The 24587-nt window shown below is 52.0% G+C and overlaps 2 protein-coding genes across 2 annotated transcripts; both read left to right on the top strand.

Moving 5' to 3' along the window:
* The first annotated feature begins 544 nt into the window (after positions 1-544).
* Positions 545-10529, top strand: THEM5 (thioesterase superfamily member 5). The gene is made up of 6 exons (XM_034990072.1): positions 545-2366; positions 3799-4000; positions 5274-5412; positions 9514-9624; positions 9940-10064; positions 10353-10529. The coding sequence occupies exons 1-6, from the start codon at positions 2244-2246 to the stop codon at positions 10394-10396; spliced, it is 744 nt and encodes a 247-aa protein (XP_034845963.1). The 5' UTR covers positions 545-2243; the 3' UTR covers positions 10397-10529.
* Positions 10530-20047: 9518 nt separating this feature from the next.
* Positions 20048-21103, top strand: C2CD4D (C2 calcium dependent domain containing 4D). Its single transcript, XM_034990068.1, has one exon. The coding sequence runs from the start codon at positions 20048-20050 to the stop codon at positions 21101-21103; it is 1056 nt and encodes a 351-aa protein (XP_034845959.1).
* Positions 21104-24587: the final 3484 nt, after the last annotated feature.

Below are 24587 nucleotides of genomic sequence, written 5' to 3'. Positions count from 1 at the left end.
CCGGGAGACTCATTTTCCAGAGTTGCCTCATTGGAACAAAAGACACTCAGATCACCCAGAAAATTCCCAGGGATTTAGGAGCTGTGTACAGAAACCAGGGGCAGAAACCATTATATATTTCTTCTACTATTTCACAGTGTTCCTCTTCTAGGAGATTATGCTAAGTGAAATAAGTCAAGCAGAGAAAGTCAATTATCATATGGTTTCACTTATTTGTGGAACATAAGGAATAGCATGGAGGACATTAGGAGAAGGAAGGGAAAAATGAAGGGGGGGAAATCGGAGGGAGAGATGAACCATGAGAGGCTACGGACTCTGAGAAACAAACTGAGTGTGTTAGAGGGGAGGGCGGTGGGGGGATGGGTTAGCCCGGTGATGGGTATTAAGGAGGGCACGTATTGAATGGAGCATTGGGTGTTATACGCAAACAATGAATCGTGGATCACTACATCAAAAACTGATGATGTAATGTATGGTGATTAACATAACTTGATAAAATAAAATTTAAAAAAAAAAGAGTGTTCCTCTTCTAGTCAGGCAACAAGAGATGCTGATCCCACTGGGGTACACAATCTGCAAGGGAAGTCAGGCTGTGCAAGGGTGATAATCCAACTCCCACGTGGCTCTTGGTCAATGATCAGATTCAGGTACTGATTCTTCTTGGAATCAGGACAGCGAGTGCCACCTTCCTGGGATCAGGCTCCTATGGAGCCCCTCCTTCTCCCTACTCCCGTTTCCTCAGATTCCTCTCCAGTCCTTTCTGAGATTCCTCTTTTCTCTCTCGTCTCCTCCTCAAGTCCCATCTTTTCCATCAAGTAGCACAGATAGAGATTGCAAGGGAATGAAGGGGTGCCAGGTACCGGGGGAAGCCTGGGACAAGCCAGAGGGCATGAGGTGTGGCCCCAGGCAGCTGCCACTGCACAGGAACGGACATGCTCTGCTGCAGATCTTCTTCCTCATCCGGAGGTCTTTGACTGGCTTTGTGTGACACTCCCTGTTTTCTAGATGTTAGCAAAGAATTCGAATAGTTTTGGCTAGATCCAGAGACTGAATCAATCAAAAACCCGGTTTCCCTGTCCTTGAAGAAACTTCATTCAAATCTTCACAGGACATGAGGAAAATATTTCTATTCTAGTCTTCCAGGGCAGCCAAATACAGAAAGTGGGGCAAAACCTGTAAACTTCCCTATTAAGTCAGTTTGATTTTTCAGAAACTGCCCCAAATCACCACCACCACCACCATCATCATCATAATTCCACCTTTGCACGGTTCTGACTTTCACAACATGCTTTTCTCCAGTGAATTAAAAACTAGGACTTCTAGTTGAAAACTGGCAGTTTTAATTCAATAGAAGAAATAACCACCACCAAAAAAGCCCACAACCTTGCAGACACTGGCTGAACGCTCCTCCCCTCTTTCCACTGAAAGCTATCTCTCTTGCAGACTTCCAGTGACAAGGCCTCCACTGCCCAGCTCCCCACCTCACCCCCAGCACCCATCCCCTTCCCTGGGGTTCCCAAAGCCTGAGAGCACCTTTGCTGAGCTGACTGCTCCCAAATGATTTTCTGTCTCTGCCTCTAAGACCTTCTCCTTCTCACCAGTATCCCCTCCAGGGCCCAGCAGGTGGAGGCTTCTCTGTGTGACCCCTTGTCTGGGGTATAAGAAGGGGTAGCTAAGGGCGGTGAGTTGGTTTTCTGGGTGCCAGGACCATACCAGACAGAGGTCTTACATGGTCTTGCTGCAGAGCACGCACCACAAAGTCTCCACCAACACACACAGACACTCCAACACTCTCCAATCAAGAGACAGACCTCCCTTACGTTTCTGGGAATTTTCTTGGAATGTTCTTGGATTGCCCCCCAAACACTCCAGGGCAACTCTCCAAGGCCCCATGTACCATATGCTATTTCTTTATGCACTTTTTTCTCTTTAACAAATGTTTCTTTCTGGACTCAGGCCAGTCCTGTTCAGCATTCATGCCCAAGCAGCATCTACTTCTCCCCGAGCGCTGGGTGGGGCTTGGGACCAGCTGAAGGCTCCAAACATCTGTGGGTGTTGTGTCAAACCAGTCCAGCCTTGCCTAATCAGCTGCTGAGGCAGCTTGCTGCTGAAGGCCTGGTGACAAAAAGGAGAGAGGTTTGTGCCAGAGGTGGCCGCCCCCGCAGCACCAAGATACATCCAAAAAGCACTCACTCGCTTTGCTACCTTCTCAGTCCTACCAGCCCCAACCTCAGAACCCAGCCATGATAAGGAGATGCTTCCAGGTGGCAGTAAGGCTTGGCCGGCACAGAGTCCTTCCTGGCGTCCCCCAGGTCCTGCCCAGACTCAACCCCAACTCAGCATTCGGATCCTCCACGGACTCCCTGGTCAGTAAGTTCCCAGCTCAACCAGGTAGGCAGCCCTTCTCCTGGGGGCCTAGGGCATAGGAGCACCCCAAATTTCCTCTTCCCAGATGATGGCTGGGGCAAGTGGGCAGTGTGTTGGGGAGCTATTTGATTTGGCAAAGGGAAGGTGCTCTTAGGATATCAAGTAACCCAGATCAAGGGGCTCCTGGCTGGCTTAGCTGGTAGAGCATGTGACTCTTGATTTCAGGGTTGTGAGTTCAAGCCTCATGTGGGGCCTAAAGATAGGAAGGGAGGAAGGAAGAAAAACGAAGGAAGGAAGGAAGAGAAAGAAAGAAAGAAAGAAAGAAAGAGGGAGATAGAGAAAGAAAGCAAGAAAGAAAGGAAGGAGGAAAGAAAGAAAAGCAGGCAGAAAGAGAAGGAAGAATGGGAAAGGAAGGGAGGAAAGGAAGGAAGGAAGGAAGGAAGGAAGGAAGGAAGGAAGGAAGGAAGGAAGGAAGGAAGGAAGGAAGGAAGGAAAGAAAGGAAGGAAGGAAAAGCAAGCAGGCAGAAAGAGAAGGAAGGAAAGGAAAGGAAAAGAAAGGAAGGGGAAGGGAAGGGAAGGGAAGGGAAGGGAAGGGAAGGGAAGGGAAAGGAGACTAAGGAGCCCAGATCCAAAACTAAGACCACCAGGACACTTTCATCCTGGTCTGAAACTCGTGTGGCCACCGATGAGTCACTTTTTTCCTGTGGAACTCAGACTGTTGCAACTGCGTTGGGGCATTTCCAGATGGACGGTCCTGTGTGAGGTTTGGTGAGCAGCCAGCCTACTGCCCACAGTTGTTACTGGTCCATGAGTGCTTGATGCCTCAGAGGGCTCGCTTTTCCCACGGATAGTTTCACACTTCTGTGGGCACTCGAAACATGTTTCAAAGGAGCCACCTTTCCAGGGCAGGCCCACAGTTGTAGACAGAACAGGGATAGCCCCTGAGGTAAGGAGGTGGTAGCCATGGTCCTCCACCACTGGTCGCACCCCCTAGGGTAGACAGTGTCTGAGGACAGGCTCTAGTCTGACCATCAGCTCTTATACTCACAAGCTTGGCAACCTTAGCCATATTTCCTCAGTTTCCCCATCTGTACAGTGGGGCTTAGACTACCAGTTCTTAGCTTCAAAGAACAGCTCACGGGTTTTTAAACAGGACAGTGGTAAGGCACACCACAGAGCAGTATGCCTCTACTTGTCAGCCCTGGTTCCTTTTTTTTTCCTTCCTTTGCACCTTAGCGTCCCCTTGTCAGTCACCCTCAGGTGTCTCCTAGCCCTCTGCAAGGAAAATGGGCCGCTTCCTGTAAGTCAACACTGGTGGAAGGGCTTGAGGAGCCAAGAACCCAGGAGCAAACCACCTAGAGGTCCCACAGCCCAAACAGCAGCCCCCATCCCCCAGGAAGCTGTTTAATCTCCCCGATTTTTCCCTCCCAGGTCTCAAGATTCTGTCTGAAGAAGACAGATTTGAAGGATTATGCCCTTCCCAATGCCAGCTGGTGTCCAGACATGCTGAACTTGTACCAGGAATTTCTGGAGAAGACCAAGACTGACGGCTGGATCAAACTGCCCTCCTTCAAGTCCAACAGAGACCACATCCAGGGGCTGAAGCTCCCATCTGGGTTAGCAGTGGCCTCAGGTAGGGCCTGGCCTGGGAAAGCCTCTGGGCATACCTGCTCCCCAGCCCACCGGGTGGGTTCAGCCAGTCTCTTTCACTGTGCTGACTCTCCTGACCCTCGGGAAGGAGATCCACAAGCTCCCTTCCAGTTCTCAGCTGGAAGGTCTTTCTGTGTCTGACCCACCTCTGATGATGCAGCCCCAGGCAGGTAGAGGAGAAGAGAAGAGTATTCTCTCTGATCTCTGCTTCCCTCCTCCCATCCAAGAGAACACAACCCAGTGTCGGCCTTTGCTCCCAGCCAAGAGCCACCCCCTGAGCACAGCCCCTCAGGCCCCTGCCCTCTGCCTTCTCGCTGGGTGTTCCTCCATACTGTCAAGCCTTATCCCAAGTCCTCCTCTCTACCCAGTAAAGGCCCTAGGGCCTGCCTCCCCCACTGCAGGCCTTGGCACACTATCCCTGCTCTACTGGGTCCACAGCCAGTCTCCCCAGACACCCACCAGATCAGATGGATAGAACTTTCCACCTTCAGCTTTCTTCATGTGTGTAGATGCGTGTGTGTGCATGTGTACATGCACATCCCTGTTTTCTTGTCTCTCTCATTTATATATGTGGTTTTCCTGCCCACTGATGAATGGGTGGTGCAGTAGGCAGATGGCCTTTGTGTTTATGCCACAAAGCAGGGTCACCAAAATAATTTTTTTCAAAATATTTGATATCCATCAAAAAAGGACGTAGTTGTTGTAGTAGTTGTTTTGGGGGGAAAAAATCAGGACTTTGGTGGACTTTCCTGCACTTATTTTACTGTGGGTTTTTTTTTTTAAGATTTTATTTTTAAGTAATCTCTACACCCAATAAGGGGCTCAAACTCACAACCCCAAGATCAAGAGTCACATGCTCTACCAACTGCGTCAGCCAAGCATCCCGATTTTACTGTTCAGTACTGTTTTTATTTTGAATTATATGTGAATTACATGTTATAGTTTTAATTTCCCATGTTTAAGGTCTGTTAAAGTCTTGATCTGGCCATGAGCCTATCTCTACCCCTCAGCCAGGGAACTTCCTTGAGTATTTCTCCCTCCAGACTGAGCGGTCCCTGAGGAGAGGGCTGTGTCTCCAGTCTCAGACTGAACGCTCCCTGAGGGCAGAGGCTGGGTGTCCTCTGGTTCTCTCCTGGACCCTGTGCCTAAGGCAGGGCTCCACCCATGGTGCTGAATGACTGGCCCTGCATCGTGACTGGGCCCCACGCACTCATGCACCCCCTTCTCCAGCTACGACACTGCCCATCTCTCCCTAGACAAAAGTGACTGGCGCATCTTCACCAGGTGCATCCAAGTGGAAGGACAAGGCTACGAGTATGTCATTTTTTTCCACCCATCCAAGAAGAAGTCCATCTGTCTTTTCCAACCTGGCCCCTACCTGGAGGGGGCCCCAGGGTAAGCCACAGGCAGGGCCTGGGTGGATGTTCTTGGCTGCTTTCTGGGCTTGGCTCAGCTGATGGATGAGCCACACACTGGGCCCTGGAGTCTGTACCTCTCCCTAAGGAGCTAGGTGGGGGTGGTGAGCACTGGACTTCTGTCTCAACACCAGGGCACTGGAAGGGCACTCTGGGTCATCTGGTCCAGTCCCCATTGTGCAGATAAGGAGAGCCTCCTTAGGGAGGTCTGAAATTTTTCCAATAAGAAGGTGGTCTTAGAGGCCACTTTTGAGAAAGGTGTTGTGAACTTGGAAGAGGACAAGATCTGGAGCCAGGCTTTCAGTCCTGCTCTGCCTTGCTGGCCTTGGAACCCTAAGCAAGCAGTTTAACCTCTGGCCTTCAGCCTTCTTACCTGAAACCTGAGGCAATAATATCCGACTGCCAGAATGCCTGGAACTATGTGTATGTACTCACAAATCATATGGCACAATATAGCTCTCAGACACCATATTTCCAGACTTCATCTTTTGCCCAGGGGCAAACTGAAGCACGCAGAGGTAAGGTAGCACAGTAGGACACACAACCAAGTCAGATCAGGTCTCTAATCCAGGACCTGGGACTCCAATCCATTGATCTCTCCATTGTACTCCGCTGCCTTCAAACTTGGGATAGGCCCAGGAAGGAACTCACCCTAGGTAAATTCCACAAGGGAGAGCAAGCTGGCCTTGAGCCTCTTGCCCAAGGCCACTGGGCCACCAAGTCCACGGTCGTCTGCCTTCTCCTGCATCCCTGTTCCTTCTTTAGACAGTCACTGAAGGCTGTTGGTGGTGCCAAAGTTCCTACAAGGGAGACAGAAGGGTGGGGGGCAGCTTTAGGGTCCCAGCGCCTGGGAGGGACTCAGTTGCAGTTAAATTCAGAGATCTTAATAGATGTCAGCACCTCCACAGGCCATGGATTCAGACTGCAGCCCTTGGTCACCTTGGCCATCCCAAAGGCATCTTCGGTGAGGACAATGATTTTCCCACTGATGCATCAGCTGCTGGGGGACTAGGTCAGAGCCCTACACAGGTCAGGAATGCCCTTCATTCTGAAGAGGAAAACACCAGAAGGCGGGGATGGGGGGTGAAGTGTAGCTGATTTTTATTTAGGGGCTCATGGAAGTGGGGCAGGAGAGGCAGAGGAGGACCATCCAACACTGAAGCCAGTGGGTTGAGGGGTTCAGAGAAGAGATTCATACTGAACAGAAAGAAATACCCAGTTCAGGGGTGCCTGGGTGGCTCAGTTGGTTAGCGACTGCCTTCGGCTCAGGTCATGATCCTGGAGTCCCGGGATCAAGTCCCGCATCAGGCTCCCTGCTCAGGAGGGAGTCTGCTTCTCCCTCTGACCCTCCCTCCTCTCATGTGCTCTCTCTCTCTCATTCTCTCTCTCTCTCAAATAAATAAATAAAATCTTAAAAAAAAAAAAAAAAAAAGAAAGAAAGAAAAGAAAAAAGAAATACCCAGTTCAGTCTACTGTGTAGGGATAAAAAACCGGTTCTCAACTACTATGTCTTTCTCTCCTGTGTGTCTCCTTTACTACTCATACAAGACCTTTACTTCTGATAGTTCTGATCACCAAATGGGGAGAGGCTTCTCCCTACATGAAGCAATTCTGTGACACCAGCTGGGTGTCCTACAATTTAACTCCATGCTGACACCATGTACCTGGAGACAGCATCAGATCCCACAGGGTAAGGGCTCAGTCCATGAGCCTGACCCCACTTCATATGCCAAGAGCAAGTAGCAGGCCACCAGGTTCCCACAACTTCTGTCTGACTTGGCTATGTCAGGAAGCAAGAATTTCCTGTCCCCTTCAAGGGTCCTTCCAGCTGGACTAAAAATCAAATTGACATGAGACAGATTAACAGGAGAAAGTCAAATTTAATAGTGTACATACAGGCAATCCACACAGACATGGAAATTCTAAAGACAGGCAAAATGAAGACTACATGTCATCCTGAACTAAGGAGCAGGGGACAGGGGTCTGGGACTTTGAAGGGAAGGAATGCACTTCACAGGGCAATAAGAAGAAGAGCAGATGTTTGGTAATTAGCTGCTTGCCCTGCCATACAGATGGGTCACTCAGGTAAAATTTTTCTCTGGTAATAACCTTTATTCTGGGAAAGACCCCCAATTTAAATTCTTCTATGTAAGTGAAGGGATGGGCAAAAGTTTCTCTTGAGCCCACAGGGTCTCGATTGCCTTCAGCTCAAATTAATATTCACGCCAGAGTGGCCCATCTTGGGACAGCTTGCCTTGGCCCCTACAGTTGCAAATCAGAGGTTCTCAGAAACCCCTCCTGATGTTCAATTACTTTGCTAGAGAGGCTTCCAGAACTCAAGGAAACACTTATATTTACCAGTTTATTAAAGGATATGATAAAGGATACAGAAGAACAGCCAGATGAAGACATGCATACAGTGAGGTCTGGGAGTATCCCAAGCACACGCAGGCGTTTCTGTCCCTGTGGGGTCAGAGTGCATCACCCTCCCACTGGGCCTGTGTTTGCCAGCCTGGAAGCTCTCTGAACCCTATACCTTTGGAATTTTATGGAAGCTTCCTCACGCAGGCATGAACCATCATATACTCCATTTCCAGCCCTTCTTCTTTCTCTAGGAGCTTCTAATCATGGCTTCGTCTTTCTGGGGCTCCATCCAGGAGCCATTCAGGAGCCCGCCCAGAGTCACCTCAGTAGAACAAGACACTCCCATCACCCAGGAAATGACGAGGATTTCAACAGCACTGTGTTGAATCCAGGCCAGAGACCAATATATATTTTCTATTTTGTCACAAGTATCCACCCAGCCCTAGGCAATGAGGAAGAATAGGTTGCTGGCTGATCAAGAGCTATCCTGCAGAATCCACACACTTGCCAATGGGTCCCCTGTCTGGCCAATTAGGATAACAAGGGAAGAGCAGGTTTGGGGTTCTTTGGCACCAACTTCTTCTTCCCTCTTTCAAGCCATGTGGAAGTAGGGGGTTTTATAAATATTACCTCGTGTAATCTGATGAAATAGGAATTATTTTTAAGATTTTATTTATTTATTTGAGACAGAGAGAATGAGAGACAGAGAGCATGAGAGGGAGGAGGGTCAGAGGGAGAAACAGACTCCCCGCTGAACAGGGAGCCCGATGCGGGACTCGATCCCGGGACTCCAGGATCATGACCTGAGCCGAAGGCAGTCACCCAACCAACTGAGCCACCCAGGCACCCGAAATAGGAATTATTTTTATTCAGAATTCATAGTGGAAAAACTTAGGCTCAGAAAAGCTTAGCAACTTAACAACTCAGCAACTTAACAACTCAGCAACTTAGCAACTTGCTCAAGATCAGACTGGTAGTGAGAGGTGGAGCGTGGAGTCGAATCAGGTTGGTGTGGTTCCATGGCTCCCAGCTCTTTCCCCTCCTGGTGGTGGGAACAAGAGGGTAATCCATGCTAGCTTGGCCCTGGTGTAGCGATGGGTAAGGTGGGAACTGGCCCAAGGCCATGCCTCAGAGCCCAAGCCGAAAAGCACAGGGGCTTTTCCGTCCCTTGTATGAGCGCACCTTTCCAAATGATGGCAATTGCTGCCAGCAATTAGGTGATGAATCAGAAAAAAAATGTTTTTCCAATAACTTTTTTTTAAAAGATTTTATTTATTCATTCCAGACACAGAAATACAGGGAGAGAGAGCATGAGCAGGGGGAGAGGCAGAGGGAGAAGCAGGCTCCTCGCTGAGCCAGGAGCCCGACATGGGGCTCGATCCGAGGACCCTGGGATCATGACCTGAGCAGAAGGCAGACGCTTAACCATCTTAGCCACCCAGGCACCCCTTTCCATTAACTTTATCAGAAAAGAAAAAAAGAAACCTCATATTTTTCCTGACGAAATAAAATAATTATGTCAGGCGTTGCTCATGCTGCTGAAGCAACATGGGAGAAAAGCTGAAGTGACTTGGACCAGTTTGATCAGCTGGGATCCTGCTCTGCTTCCTTTCTTCTCCCGTAGAAAGATAGAGGCAGGATGGCTCCGCATCAGGATCAGGGTGGGTGGCGGGGAAGCTTGCAGCCCTGGCCTTGTTCCTGCCCACCCCACCCCCAGGTTTGCACATGGGGGGTCCCTGGCTGCCATGATGGACGAGACCTTCTCTAAAACTGCTTACCTGGCTGGAGAGGGGCTATTCACAGTAAGCCTCAACATCAGGTTCAAAAAGTAAGTATGGATCCTTGGGGCGTTGGCCAAAGTCATGCCCTTTTTATCACTGAGGAGTGGCCATGCTCAGGGGTTGGGTGCGGGAGCCCTGTCTGCCACCCTCCTTCCCAAGCCGCTGCTCAGCTGATCTTCTACTCCCGGCCAGAGCACAGCCTCTGCCAACAGACTCTGGAAGTCTGCAAGTGGGCCGCGAGCCCTGAGTCACTTATTCCTTGAGGCAGAGTGGGATGAAGAGAAGGCTGGGGAAACAGAGGGGTGAAGGGATGGCGGCCAGGGATTCATATGAGGGATGGACTAAGCCACCTCCTCTTCCAGCTTGATCCCTGTGGGCTCTCTGGCTGTACTGAAAGTTGACGTGGAAAAGATCGAGGACCAGAAGGTTTACGTGTCGTGCATCGCCCAGAGCAGGGACCAGCAGACAGTCTATGCTAAGTGCTCAGGTAAAGAGGTTCTCAGCCTCAGCGCCAGACTCTGTCCTGCCACCATCACCCTCAGGACCAATGGAAGGAAGAATGCTGATGTGCTCCCAAGCTGGGATCCAGCTTTTTAGAGTGGGACCGGGCACCCGCTGTAGACTCCAATGAAGGAGCACCCTGCTAGGATTCTTTTCTATGTAGGAGTGGCCCAACCTGTTCCACAAGGACAGGATCGGGCACCAGGTGACAGGATGCAAATGCGCAGAGCACCCCAACCAGCTCCTGACACTCAGCTTGTCCTCTTCTCTGCAGGTGTTTTCCTGCAGCTGCAGCTGGAAGAGGAGTCATCCCAGTAACAGTCACTGTGCCTTCCTGCTGACTGCCCTGCCTGCTTGGGACCCACTGCACGGCAGGGAGGGTCCGCAGGAAGTGACTGGTGATGGGAAGGAGAGGGCGCGTTCCTCTGAATAAATAGATTCGTGGCCTCATTCTCAGGCTAAGACCCTTCTGTAGTAGGAAATCAGAATCCTCACAGCACCTCCCACACACCCACTTCCCCAGCCAGCGCCAAGAGATCTTCTGAGCACCTGCAGGTGCCAGGCCCTGGGTGAGGCACCAAGCACACAGTGAGGAAAGACTTTAAAGGGTATAGGCTGGAGGGGGGGGTGACATAAAGTTTTGTTTCTTAGAAAGATGACTCTGGTGGCAGTAAAGGGAGGGTCAGCAAGCCTGAAGGTGGGACCCCTGGTTAGGAGACCCCTGCACGGCCCCCAGCTAAAGATAGTAAGGGCCTGCCGTGGGTCAGAGCTTTGAAGATGAAAGATGGAACATGTTACAAACAAAAGAGCGTGGGACTTTGCCACTAATTATAGGTATTGGATTTGTGAAGAGTCTTCCAGGATGCCTCCAGGCTTCTGGCCTAGGAATTGCAGGCGGCATTACCAGGAGTGCAGAGAAGCAGGTTTGAGGTGGGGGTGAATAAAAAGCTTCATTTCCCACGCACTGAGCTTGAAGTGCCCATGGTACTTCAGCCACATGGTGAGCACCAGCAAGAGCCTGGATATTGTGGTCTGGAGCTTGAGACGGATGAACAACTGCCTCAGTCTGTAAATCATCGATATAAAAATGGACATGGAACCCCTGGGAGGGAAGTACAGAGTGAAAGGAGGGGAAGGGGGGGAAATGAAGGCTAGGGAAGGGGTCATAGATAGAACTTGCAGTTGGGCGAAGGACAAAAGCCACCAGAGACCAAGGATAGGATAGGAGTGACTCTTCTGAAGAGGGAGAGGTCAGCAGTGTCAAATGTTAAAAAGAAGGCAAGACAGATGGGGACTGAAAACAGGCCTTGGCCTTCGGCAGTGAGGAAGGTGAGGGTCTTCTTTGCCGGGTGGGAGCAAAATCCAGATTATGGTGAATGAAAAAATGGATGGGACTGACAAAGTGAATCTAGATGATTCTTTCTAGGAATGTTGTTGTTATTGATGATGTTATTTAAGGAAAGAGGGTTGACTATATTTATAAATTGCTTTGGAAGGAGCCAGTGGAGAGAGGCTGAAACTCTAGCAGGGAGAGAGGTGTCATCCAGCAGAACAGCTATCTGGTCTCAGAGATGGATCAAGAGCACCGCTGGAGACAGCAGCAGCTACTCTGATACCAAAAAAGGAAGGAGTAGAAGGGGGAGTGCATAGCAGGACAGCAGGTTGAGGGGATTCATGCCAGAGGACTTCAGCACCCTCAGTGAAACAGGAGGCAAGGCCCTCAGTGGGGAGAGAGGTCTGGAAGAAGGGCAATGATTGCCATAGGCCACTGGGGGATCAGAACAAACCGACCCGGTACAGGTGGGCCGAGGCATGCAGAAGGCCCAACCGCTGGTGGAAAACGGGGGTCTGGAGTATACTGACCTGGGGTGAGGGGAGGGCGTGAGCCAGCTAGCAGGACTACGGGATGATGGCACTAAGTCAGGCAAGGAGACTGTGGTAAAGGAGAAAAAAAGAACATGGCTAGCGCACATTTTTGAGGAGGAGTGGTCTGACATGAAGGAGAAGAATAGAGACTGGAGGAGGCAGTCATCATCTGGGAGAAGCCAGAGGCTCCTCTGAGCAAAGGAGAGAAGTGGGAAACTGAGCAGCTGCCTCAGGGACAGGCAGGATGCCATCAAAACTAAGTGGGTGCAGAGGATGCCCAGGAAGAGGTCCAAGGACTTGAGAAGTGTTACCAAAGAATGAGAACTCCAAGGGGGCATATCACAAAGGATTTTATTATTAGATGTGGTAAAGCCAAATACTGAGACAAGTAAATCTTTACATCTCTGAAGTGTAACCCATATTTTTTTTTAAAGATTTTATTTATTTATTTGAGAGAGAGAATGAGATAGAGAGAGAGAGCATGAGAGGGGGGAGGGCCAGAGAGAGAAGCAGGCTCCCCGCCGAGCAGGGAGCCCGATGCGGGACTCGATCCAGGGACTCCAGGATCATGAACTGAGCCGAAGGCAGTCGCTTAACCAACTGAGCCACCCAGGCGCCCAGTGTAACCCATATTTTAAATAGAAGAGACATAAAGTCCAGTTGTTGGTATCTAGGAGTCACTCAGGAATCTGGCTGACAAAAGCTCTGCCATCTTTAACACATGACTTCCAAAATCATCCTGGATGCTGATATCCAGTTGCCAGATGAGAGAAGAGACAATCACAAGAGAGGTGTTTGGGACCAAGCCTCAAAGTATTTCCATTGACTAGAACTCAGTCATGAGGCCCCACTAATCAACAAAGGGAGGTTTGTTGGAAAATATGGTTTAACTACATGTTGGGGAAGAAAGGGAAAAGGGTTTGGTGCATAGCTGGCAACCACTGTCTCCGTTTGAGAGGAAGATGGGCGGAGGAAGGAAGAGTCCATATCCAAACCCTTATCCTGGGAAGTGAAGAATTCAAGTTCAGGATGAGACTGAGGTTCCAGGAGCTGGGGCCCCCATCCTGGCACAGGGTGGAAATCTACAGAGGTGGGAAGCTCTCAGGCAAGACCCCACAGCACGGCTGGGAATGTCAGCCTTGACTGGCTAAGGCCAGGAGGACAGGCAGGGATATTGGTAAGGGAAATAAGGTTATCAGCTGCTGGAACACTTCCCTAGGCTCTAGGGCTTTGATAAATGCCTCTCCTCTCCAGGAGGTCAAGTCTTACAGCTTTCCAGGCAGAAACGGGGAGTTGCTGCCTGCACACTTAAAAAAAAATTCATCTGGAATGCAACTACTGTAAAGGTAGATGGAGTGGAATCCAACTAGTCATTCAGGCAAATGTGGCAGTTTATTCTGCTTAAAGCAGAGGATAGGGGCCCCTGGGTGGCTCAGTAATTTAAGCATCTACCTTCGGCTCAGGTCATGATCCCAGGGTCCTGGGATCGAGCCCACATTGAGCTCCCTGCTCAGCAGGGAGCCTGCTTCTCCCTCTCCTGCTGTCCCTGCTTGTACTCTCTCTCTCTCTGTCAAATAAATAAATCTTAAAAACAAACAAACAAAAAAAGCAGAGGATATGTTTTCTCCAGGTTCCTGAGTCAAGTGTCAAGAGAACCAAAGAGTGAATAATGCAAGTGTAAGAATAACCAATTCAAGAAGGCAGGAAACTCTGGTAGCTCATACCAGCTCTTAAAGAAAGGGCCCCGAAGGCCTTCCTGGAACTGCAGAGCTAAGTCATTCACCAAAGGTCTCACGTAAGGAGCCAGAGCTGTAAGTCACAGTATACCACCAACCCCATCACCTGCCAGTGCCCACAGTGAGCATTGTAGCAAATCATGCTATTAGGCCATGCTCAAAGCCATGGAAAGACAGCTTAGTGAGACCCAAAAACCCAGGGAGTCTTAGAGCAGTTGCCTGCCTACTTGGAGGAAAGTCCTGTGCCCTGCCTGCCTCTTCATCAGGCTTGAACCCAGATGATTTCGGTAATGCCCAGTCCTCCAGGCGTCCCTCTACGGTGGCACCAGCAGGAAGAAGGAGATCAGGGCCTCGGGTCACATGTGACACTCTCCAGGAGTGGCAGTGATGGTGAAGAGGCGGTGCTCCGGGCCCCATTCAAGGGAGCATGTCTGCTCCAGTCCAAAGAACTCTAGGGTCCAAGTAAAAAACAATGCTCTTTGACATCAAAGATCTGACTTCTAGCCTCAACTCTGCTACTGTTTGGCACGTCATTGCTTTCTGGGTCTTTTCCTTGCTCTATACAAATGGAAGGACAGGTGAGGTGATGTCTAAGTTCCTTCCAGGTCTGATACCTTCTTGTTCCCATTAAGTCAACTTGTGGCCACTCCGTGTGCCAGTCATTTGCTTGATGGCTCTCAGATCCCTACTCCTCCCGTACTCTGCCTTAGATTGTGCAGGGCCAGTGCCTACAACCTGCATTTCCCAAGGCTCCTTTGTCACCTGTCTTTGAGAGGCCCTGGTGGCAGACTGGAAGGTGGGAAGTAGCAAGAAGTTAGGGTAGTTCGCCCCTTCTCCTTGCTTTGAAAGGCAACTCAAGTAATGGCTGTATCTCCACGCTTCCAGATCCTGCTAGACCATCCTAACCAACCTATCTGCCTTTTTAGCTCTTTGTAACAAGTTCCCCGTGTTAAACTCCCTCTGTTGAACTGCCCAGGAGGTGCTATTTTCCTCACCAAACCCTGACTGATGCAGTCAGGCTGTGGATGATCTATACCCAGTTCTTAGTCCCACTGCTGTCCGACCCAGGTGGTGTGCACTCTTCTATGTGCCCTTGATTTTAACCACCAAGAGAAGGAAATGGAAGGAGAAAGAGAGCCAGACCAAAGTGAATTGTCAACGACTGAGCACAATCCTAAACCAAATCTCTGCCCATTTTCCCTCTGCATCTGTACAAATGAACACAGCTGGAGAAAAATCTCACAACCACACTGTTTGGTCTCAGCATAAAGTCGTGGCTGCTATCCTTTAGGCGAGCCTGCAATACTGCCCAGCAGCCACCTTGCCTTTCCCCTGTCCTCCTGGGTGACTGTTCCTTTCCTGGTCTTTTCTACTGAAGCCCTAGAGTCACCTCCTCCGCCAACCATCATCACTCTCAGCTGGTAACCTTGCATCCTGCTTCATGAGCAATTAGAAGCATTCAGAGGGAACAAGTTCCCACCACCCACTCCTCCACCTTCTACCTCTACTCAGTTATTCTACCTTCTCTCCAGTAACTGGGTGAGCTGTCCACACAGCAAGCAAAGGACAAGCTCCAGATTGATTTCTCATGCGCAATACCTATTCTTTGTGTCTACTCAGGAATATTGCTGCATTAATTCTCCTTTGTCTCTTCTACATTACCAATTCTCCCCTTCCTATGGAATCTTTCCCATCAGCATACAAACATACCATTATTTCTGTGATTTAAAAGTTTCTCTCTGGGGGCACCTGGGTGGCTCAGTTGGTTAAGCATCCGCTTTTGGCTCAGGTCATGATCCCAGGGTCCTGGGCTCCCTGCTCAGAGGCAAGTCTGCTTCTCCCTCTCCCTCTGCCTGCCGCTCCCCCTGCTCATGCTCTCTCTCCCTCTCTCTCAAATGAATAAATTAAAAAAAAAAAAAAAACTTCTCTCTTGATTCCACTTCCCGCTTGGCCACTACCCCACTGCCCCTGCTCTTTCAGCAAATTCTTCAAGAGAGGTTTGTTGGTTTTTTTGCTCTCTCTTTCCCCTAACCTTTCTGCAGCCCACTCCAACCAGGCTTTTGCTTCTACCACTGCACCGAAACTGCTCTTGGCAAAGTCACCAATGACTTTGCATTGCTAAATCCAATGATCGATTCTCAGTCCTCACCTTACTGGATCTTGCCACAGCATCTGGCACAGCTGGTTCTCCTCCTCTCCCCTCTAAATGATGCCCAGTGCCTGGGTGGCTCAGTCATGATCCCAGATGCCAGATGGAGTCTTGCATCAGGCTCCTTGCTCAGCGGGGAGTCTGCTTCTCCCTCTGCCCCTCCTCCCATTCGTTCTCTCAATCTCTTTCTCTATCTCTCTCTCATAAATAAATAACATCTTCCAAAAAAATGTTGACATGCCCAGCACTCAGTCTTGAACCTTGAGCCCAGGATCCTTACTCTTTTCTACCTACACTTCATCAAGTCTCTTGACTTTAAATTCCATCTTCATTTCTCTTGGTGCCCACACTTACATTTCCAGTCTGGACCTTTCCTCTGAGTTCCAGGTTCATATATGCAACTGCTTACTCAATGTCTCCATTTAGATGTCTGGCAGGCTTCTCAAACTTCATAGACCCAAAACTGAACTCCTAATCTTTCCTCTTCTCAGCATATGGTAACTCCATTCTTCCAGTTGCTCAGGCCAAAAACGTTGGATCATTCTTTCTCTTTATATGGGGATGGATCCATTTATTGACTTGATCTTCAGAACAGATCTAGAAACTGACTACTACAATCCTGATCTATGCCCCAATCATCTTGTGCAAAGATTATTTCGATAGTCTCCTATCTGATTTCTCTAATTATGCCCTTATCCCCTTCATTTTGTTCTCACCAGAGCAACCCTTTTAATATATGGCAAGTCATATCACTCCTCGGCTCAAATAAAAGCTAAAATTGTCACAGCTTTTATGTGCCTACGAGTCCCAACAGCATTGGGCCTTATTATCCCTCTGACTCCATCTCCCCTTCACTCATTCTGTTCCAGCTATGCTGATCAGTTTGCCTCCTTGAACACTCCAGGCATGCTGAGCGCCGCTCATTGATGATTCCTTCTGCCTAGAATGCTTTTCCCTCAGAAAACCTTCCTCTCTCCATGTCATTACTGAAATATTCCCTTCTCAATGTGGCCATCCGTGACCACCCCATTTAAAACTGAGTGCTCTTCTATGATCCTTCCCTACTTTATTTTCTTCCCAACACTGATTTCCTTCTCATAAACTGTACTTTTTTTGCTAATTTTTTTTGTCTGTTATCTTTCTTCCTCCACTAAAGTATCAACTTCACCTGGCTAGAAGATGTACCCGTTTTCTCACTGCTATATCCTCCAGTCCAGCACAGTGCTTGGCACATAGTAGGTAGTCTGTAACTGAATGAATGAATGAAGCCGCAGAATCAAACTTCCCTGAATTCTACCCTACCTCTGGACTTATTATAAAAGCCAAAAATGTCGTCATCAAGCCAGATTGAACTGGGGTTTCTGTTTTCTTGTGCTTTTAGCGGAAGTGAGCTGAACTGATGCCCATGTGTTATCTCACTTAATCCTCATACCAACTCTGAGAGTTAGGTATGTTCTCTCCCTCTTCCAGATGGGAAAGGTGAACCCCAGAGAGATTAAGTTATGTGCCAGAGATCACACCCCTAGTAAATTGCAGAGGGATCCTCAACCCATCTGACTGATGCTAAAGCCTAGAGTTCTTGGCTGCAGCACTCCACACAGACCACCCTCCCCAGAAAGTACACCAGGGCTGAGCTGAGTCAGGAGCCACGGAACTGGAGGGTTTGAGGTCACCAGGGATCTCCACAAAAGAAACACATGCTCTTGGGTGCCTGGGTGGCTCAGTCGTTAAGTGCCTGCCTTCAGCTCAGGTCATGATCCCAGGGTCCTGGGATGGAGCCCCGCATTGGGCTCCCTGCTCCACGGGAATCCTGCTTCTCCCTCTCCCACTCCCCCTGCTTGTGTTCCCTCTCTCGCTGTCTCTATCGAAAAATAAAGATAAAAATCTTAAAAAAAAAAAAAACACACATGCCCTTTTAAAACTCTCAAGTATCAGATGTCAAAATAACCATCTTGTTTCCTGCATCCTGTTGTTGTTTGCATGTTTATTGTCTGTCTCTCCCCTTAGCCTGCTCCCCATTCTATATATCCCCAGCACCTACACAGTGAATGGATGAATAAACTAATTCAGGTATAATTCTGCTTAGTGTCATTAATTCATTCAACAAATCCTGATTGAGCACCTGCCTTGTGCTAAGCACTGTCTTCATGACACTTACAGTCTAATTAAGACAGTAGATAAATAATCACATACAAAAATCACAGAAGAAAAAAACCTGTGACCAATGCCAGAAAGGAAAAGTATGGGGTGCTGGGAAAGCATACAACAGAAGCCCCTATTTAGATGGGAGGTTGTAAGGGAGGGCCTCCAGATCTGAAGGATGAAAGTGGGGAGTCATCCTAGGAGGGGAAACAGCCTATGCAAAGATCCTAAGGAGGGAATGCGCCTGATGTCTCTGAGAGACTGAGGGATGGCGGGTGCAGCTGAGGGGCTGATCTTGCCAGTGGTGGCCTGTGCTTCCTAGGATCCGCTTGCAGGGGAGGGGAAGGGAGGAGAGGCACCCTCCACTTTTGCAGTTGAACAGCCTTCTGCCAACGACAAGGCACACAGGCCAGCCGGAGCTCGACCCACTGATAGAACCAGCTCTGTCCTCAGTGTCTCCATGTCCAGAAATCTGGATCCTGATCACTTTTCCTTGGGCCATGTAGTTCAGAGAACTAGTCACTGCAAGTCACTCTGTCTGAGAGCTACTGCGATGGCTCCAGACTAGGACAATGGGGGCCAAAGCAGGATTCCAGCAAGGACGGCTTTGCACAATATGCAATGTGTGTGACCACGGCTATGGGTTTCTGCTAGCAAGGCTAGGGTGCAGCCCGTGCAGCACAGAGGGATGGAGGCCACTGCCCACTGATGACCTTTTTCTTCACCGCAGCCCTCCTAGTGGGCCAGCAGAGGAGGCTGGGACCCAGGACTGGCTTGCTGCTAGAAACCTGGAGGAAGGAGTTAAGGCTGGGCTGATGACCGTGGAGACAGAGCTCTGTTTATCCAGGAAAAGAGGTCGGACGTAGGCAACGGAGGCCCCTGCCAACTCCTCCCTGAACGACTGGGCTGGGGGAGCAAGCTGGAGAGGAAGCTGCTCCCCTCCGGGCTCTGCACACCAGCCAGCCGGAGGCCAGGAACCAGCGGCAGCCCACAGGTGAGGCCTGCGCTCCGGCCGTCTGACCGAGCCCGCCGTGGGCTCGGACTCCCAGGCCGGCGGACGCTCGGAACGTCGCGGTCCCGCGGGTGGGGCGCGGGGGCGCGGTGAGCGAGCGGCGGCGGATCCTCGGGGAGCCGGCTCTGGGGGTGGCAGAGAATCAATAGGGCCTTTGTGCTCAGTGTTTTCCTAGGGAGGGAAGGAGTGGAGAGTGGGAGTGGCGGCCCAATGGCCGCTCCGCCCTCTAGACTCGGGATGCCTTGGGGCTGGGAGGCTGGAGCAGGACAACCAGGGCTGGGGGCGGAGGGTATTCTGCGACCCCCCGCCCCCGGGGGTGCGACTCCCGGGACCGGCCCTGGGTGCTCCCAGGACAGCAGTCAGCTGTGCAGCGAGGGGGCTTCTGGCCGGGAGCCACTCAGAAAGGAGAGGGAGGAGCAAGAGGAAGCAGGGGGGCTGGGGCCGAAGGACGGCTCAGGCTGGAGAGCCTTGCTCCCAGGTCCGGGCGAAGGCAGCCCGAGGGGCGCCACACAAGACCTAGGAGGAGAGTCTGAGTTCGGGATGGGCGAGGGAGAAGGGGATGAGCCTGCCAAGGGCCTCTGCGTCTCTTCAGGCGAGCAGGATGTACCAGGAGGGTTCGGGATCCGTGTCCGAGTTTGTGACTACAGACCTTTTGATAATTTGAGAATGTTCCTCCATTCTCCGAATAGTAGCCTGGAGTTCTAGTGGGTGTGTTGGGCCTTCTAACTCTTTAGTGAGTGAGCATCTTTAGCACTGATGGCAGAGTCTGAGATCGCGGGTGTCTAAAGGCCTGCGTCTGAAAATGTGACTGTCCAGTGCCCTCCATTTCTCCCCAGGCCCCCAGGCTTCACCGCCCCCCCCCTTGTTTTTCCTGCTCAGATAGGGGCCCGTGTACCGGGCGCGGGGGAGGGGACGGGGGGGCGGGGGTAGAGTGCGCCGTGGTCGACCAACCGGTGTATGTTCTCAGTATCACCCACCTCCCGCCCTCTTCTGTCCTCCACAGGCCTCCACCGGGAACGCTGAATCTGCACCTACTCGGTCTCGCGGAATTCGGACCCCACTGCATGTGGCTCTTGGAGAAAGCCGGCTACCGGCTGGGGCCCCCGGAGTCCAGGCCCCGATGGGCGCCGTCCAGCCTGCTCCCTAAGCGCCGAGCCCCGGGCCCGCCCGCGCGCGCCTGCCCCAACGTCCTCACTCCCGATCGCATCCCGCAGTTCTGCATCCCGCCTCGGCTCCCGGACGTCGGGGGCGCCGAGTCCCCGGCCGGGCGCAGCCTCCCCGCGGCCTGTTCGCTGCCGCACCTGGCAGGCCGCGAAGGCTGGGCCTTCCTGCCCGAGAGCCCGCACACGCGCCGGCGCGAGTCCCTGTTCCACCCGCCGCCGCCGCCGCCGCCGCCCGCCGCCGCCGCCGCCCGGGGGCTTTCCCCAGCGCACGCCCGGCTGCACGTGTCCGCCCCGGACCTGCGCCTCTGCCGGGCCGCCGACAGCGACACGGCCTCGTCGCCCGAGTCGTCGCCCTTCGGCTCGCCGCGGCCTGGCCCCGGCCGGCCCCGGCCGCACTCGCTGTCCCCCGAGGAGGCGAGCTCGGCCGACACCAGCCCGCACGCGCCGCGCCGCGCGGGGCCGCCCGGGCCGCCGCTCTTCCACCTGGACGTCCTGCGTTGCCAGCTGCGGCCGACCAAGGAGAGCGTGCTGCGCCTCGCGCCCCGCGGCGGCCAGCTGCGGCTCTCCGCCGACTACCAGGCCGGGCCCGGGCGGCTGCGCCTGCGCCTGGTGAGCGCCGAGGGCCTGCCGCGGTCCCCCGCCGGCCCCGGGAGCGGCGGCGGCGGCTGCTGCGTGGTGCTGACGCTGCGGCCGCGCGTCCGGCCACGGGGCCAACGGAGCCGCGTGGTCAAATGCAGCGCCAACCCCATCTTCAACGAGGACTTCTTCTTCGACGGGCTGGGCCCGCCAGACCTGGCCGCCCGCAGTCTGAGGGCCAAGGTGCTGGACAGGGGCGCAGGCTTCCGCAGAGACGTGCTGCTGGGGGAGTGTGAGACGCCCCTCACTGCCCTGCTGCCCCCCTTGGGTGGGGGGCTAGGTCCAGGGACCCCCCTGGCGCCTGCCCATCTCAGCCTGTAGACTGGGAGACTGTCTCTTCCTCAGAGAGGTCTTCGTTCTTTTCACCTGCCCAGCCTGTATTTATTTTTGCTAATAAAATGTCTGTTTTTAGCAGGGTCTCTCCCCTTGTCGGCACCCTACACTCAGATCTACAGCCTGCTCTCTTCCCTCAGTCTTGGCTATCCCAGGGATGGAAGAAGCTCATTCACGCTGAGTTGGAGCAGACCTCAAGTGGTGGTTTTCAAACTTGAGTGAGCATTAGAGTAATCAGACATCAGCAGTCCTGGGCTCCATCCCCAAGAGATGCTGAAGCTAGGTTAATAGGTCTGGGCTGGGTAGGGCCCTGTCCAAAAAGGCCTCCAACCCCTTCAGGGGGCCCTCCCATCACTGCAGAAAAAGCTCTGTGACCGAAACCAACATTAGCCACCTTCCCCCCAGGGGGTTCCTTGGGGCTGCACAGGGGAAATCAGCAGTCCGTGGCTCACCTACCTCCTCCCCACTTGTACCCACATCTATCCTGGGGAGAGATGAAATTTCTGTGCCTTGAGAGTGAGTCAGGAGATGTCCGCACACAGCGCTGAGTTGGGTGTCCTCTCTCTTGCCTATGCCTGTGCCACCCCGGGCGCGAAGGTGCAGCCAAGTGTCCGAGTAGCGCTTGAGGACTGAATGGAGGAGATAAAATGTCCCAGGGATTGAGATGGGGAGGGCGTCCTACCTGAGTGTGAGAGCTCTTCTCAAAGATGCCCAGAAAAAGCTACCCCAGTGAGTAGGGGGAGGGTGGGGAAGGAGATGGATAAATGTAGGTCAGATTGTGTTTACCTCCTACCTGAATGTCCCTGACGTCAGCAGTGACCTTCTTCTTCTTCTTCTTCTCTCTCTCTCTCTCTTCACCTTCCCTGGAGTTGGTTCCTGTTGGCTCAGGCCAGGCTTAGAGGAAGGAAGGAGGGAGGGAGGGAGAGGAGGAGGAAGGCACTGGGCCAACCCAGCTTCTTTCCCCCTCCCCCTTGGGCCCTTTCTCAGTTTCCATGGTGCCTTGAGCCAGGGATGAGCCTGCTGGATCCCGATAAACCTCAGCATGTGTAATGTTAACACAACACACACGCACTTCTGTCAGATCGCTGGGATGCCTTCTCCCTCCCCTGATTAGGTGCCCCCACCAGCTGCCCCAGCCCAAGGCCAGGGAAACCTTGCTCCAGCTGTCCACCAGGTGGTAGCATTGACCAAACAATAATAAGGGCTAATATCACCCAGCAAGGAACTGTTCTACAACTGGTCAACTCATTTATACCTCCTAGCAACTCCCAGGAGGATTAAGTACTATTGTTAGCCAATGTGACCTTGGGCTTTACTCCTATAGTGAGGAGTAAAGCTAGGATTTGAACCCAGAGGGTCTGGTTCCAGAGTCTGGGCTCTTAACCCCCTCACTATACTAAGAGTCAGCGGCCACCTCCCACCCAGGTCACTCTGAAAGGAGTCTCCTCCTTCCCTAGAATGACAGCGCTCCCATTCTTTCAGTCTGTGAAATCACCCATGGGTCTAGCTCTGTCCTTAATACTGTCCTTCTACTTCAGCCCCAAATCCCCCCATCACAGCCTTTGGTGAACAACTGGATTTGATGTCCATTTGAAAGTCCCTGGAAAGAAACGTAGAGGTCATTTAACTTTCATTCATGCATTCCTGCAACACAAGGTAGGGAGGCCCCATGGAGATGCCAGTGATCAAAACAGACATAGGGATCAGACAAGTTAGAAAATGAATAAGTAAAATGTAAAAAAAAAAAAAAAAAAAAGTTACTTGGTAAAACATTATGGAGAAAAAGAAAGCGGCTTCCTAGGAAAGGGGAGTCAGATAAAGAGAAGGGAAGACTATAGGAATGGAAAGAGGGAGGGATGGGCCCAAACCACTTTTTTTAACCACCATACTTTGGACCAGGTGCTGCAGCTTATCTGTGTTATCCTAGTAATCATCACAACTGCCCCGTAAGGTAGGTATTGTCATTCCCATTTTACTGAGAGATAGATCAGAGAGGTTAAGTAAACTGGCCTGGGAATGGCCTGGCTGCAGGGAAGGTTTAGGACCCTGGCTCCTCCAGATCCCCCAACCCCAGCCTGCTGCTCAGAGGAGGCTGTGAGGTGGGGATTCAAAGAGCAACTCACTCAGGTCACAGCCGTGAGCTGCCCCATGTGCTGGAGGCCAGTGTCCCTGGAGGAACTTCCTGGCTAGCTAAAGCCACAGAAACGTGCCCGGGACAAATAAGGTGCTAAGAACCCCCCCCCCCCCGCCGCCCGCCCCGCCGTGTGCACACTGCAGGGGGCCTCAAAGCCTGTTCACAGGACAGTTACTATCGTCCCCTTTTTACTGGTGTGCTCACTGAAGACTAATAAATAGCAGGCCATGTTCTTATCCAAATCTTTTGGCTCCAAAAATCCCAGCTCCCGCCTTCCAGCACTCCCTGCTGCGTCCTGGGCTAAGTGACCACAGATGTTACCTGACAGATGATGAGTGGTACAGGCAGGGCCACCATGGAAAGTTCAGGGCCAGGAGCTGGGGTCAAACTCCTACTGTTCCCTCCACCCACAGTGGCCGTTGTGACAGGAAGGGGGAGGGGTGGAGGCCGTGAGCTCTACAGATGTTGATAGAGCCTAGGTTGTGCTTTTTTTAATGGTTGAGGGAGGAGGAGGTACAGCCCCCTCCCTGGGTCACTGCCGTGGGTTGAGGTCTCTCCAGGACCCAAGAAAAGTTGTCCTCATCATTGAATCAGGCTTCCCAGAGGAGGTGGCCCTTGAAGGATGGGGCTGGGGCAGTATGGGGCCTGCAGGCTGTCCAGGCCCCACATACTTTCTACCTTCACACCCTCAGGCCCTCCCTGGAAGGGCAGGCTTGCACTGAGCTTTAAGTGGTTTCTGTGGTTTAGAGGGTGGGGAGGAAGGGAAAACAAGTTGGTGACTGCTCCCCAGTTCCAAGCCACCACCACCACCCTCTACCCCCTCCAGGCTGCTTGCCCCCTGCATTGAGATTCCCCAGTCTGATAAGGGAACTTGGGCACGTGGGGGGTGAAATGATTCTCTGATCCCTATCAGCCTCTTCCTTGCATAAGAATTTTAAGAATGAATTCGAGGAGGAAAAAAACCACTGCCCGGCTTTGAAAGGACTGATTCCTCCAGAAAAGGGGCTGTGATTGCAGCAGGAGGGAAGAAGATTAGGCATGAGGATGGACTTCCCAAAAGGATGATCACGGTACCTTCTTGCCCTAGGGAGAAAGAACCCCAGGCATCCATGCTTAGCCCAGGGAAGGGGTGGAGACCCAAGAATGTCCAGGAGGCATGTGACTTGCTTAGGCCTAGAGGCCAGGACCCTGTCTTCCAAACCCCCGGTCACTTCCTCCCCACCCTGCGCAGTGGCACGAGTGGCTGGGAGGGGCAGCCATACTCATGGTATCGGGGGTGGCCAGACCACCTGACATGGTGCCCCCAACCGGGAGCTCAGAAAGGGCCCTGGGAGACCC

This window comes from Mirounga leonina, unplaced genomic scaffold (genome assembly GCF_011800145.1).
Source record: "Mirounga leonina isolate KUSES-001 unplaced genomic scaffold, KU_Mleo_1.0 Mir_493, whole genome shotgun sequence".
NCBI classification, from domain to species: Eukaryota; Metazoa; Chordata; class Mammalia; order Carnivora; family Phocidae; genus Mirounga; species Mirounga leonina.
This window is presented reverse-complemented; position numbering and strand designations above follow the sequence as displayed.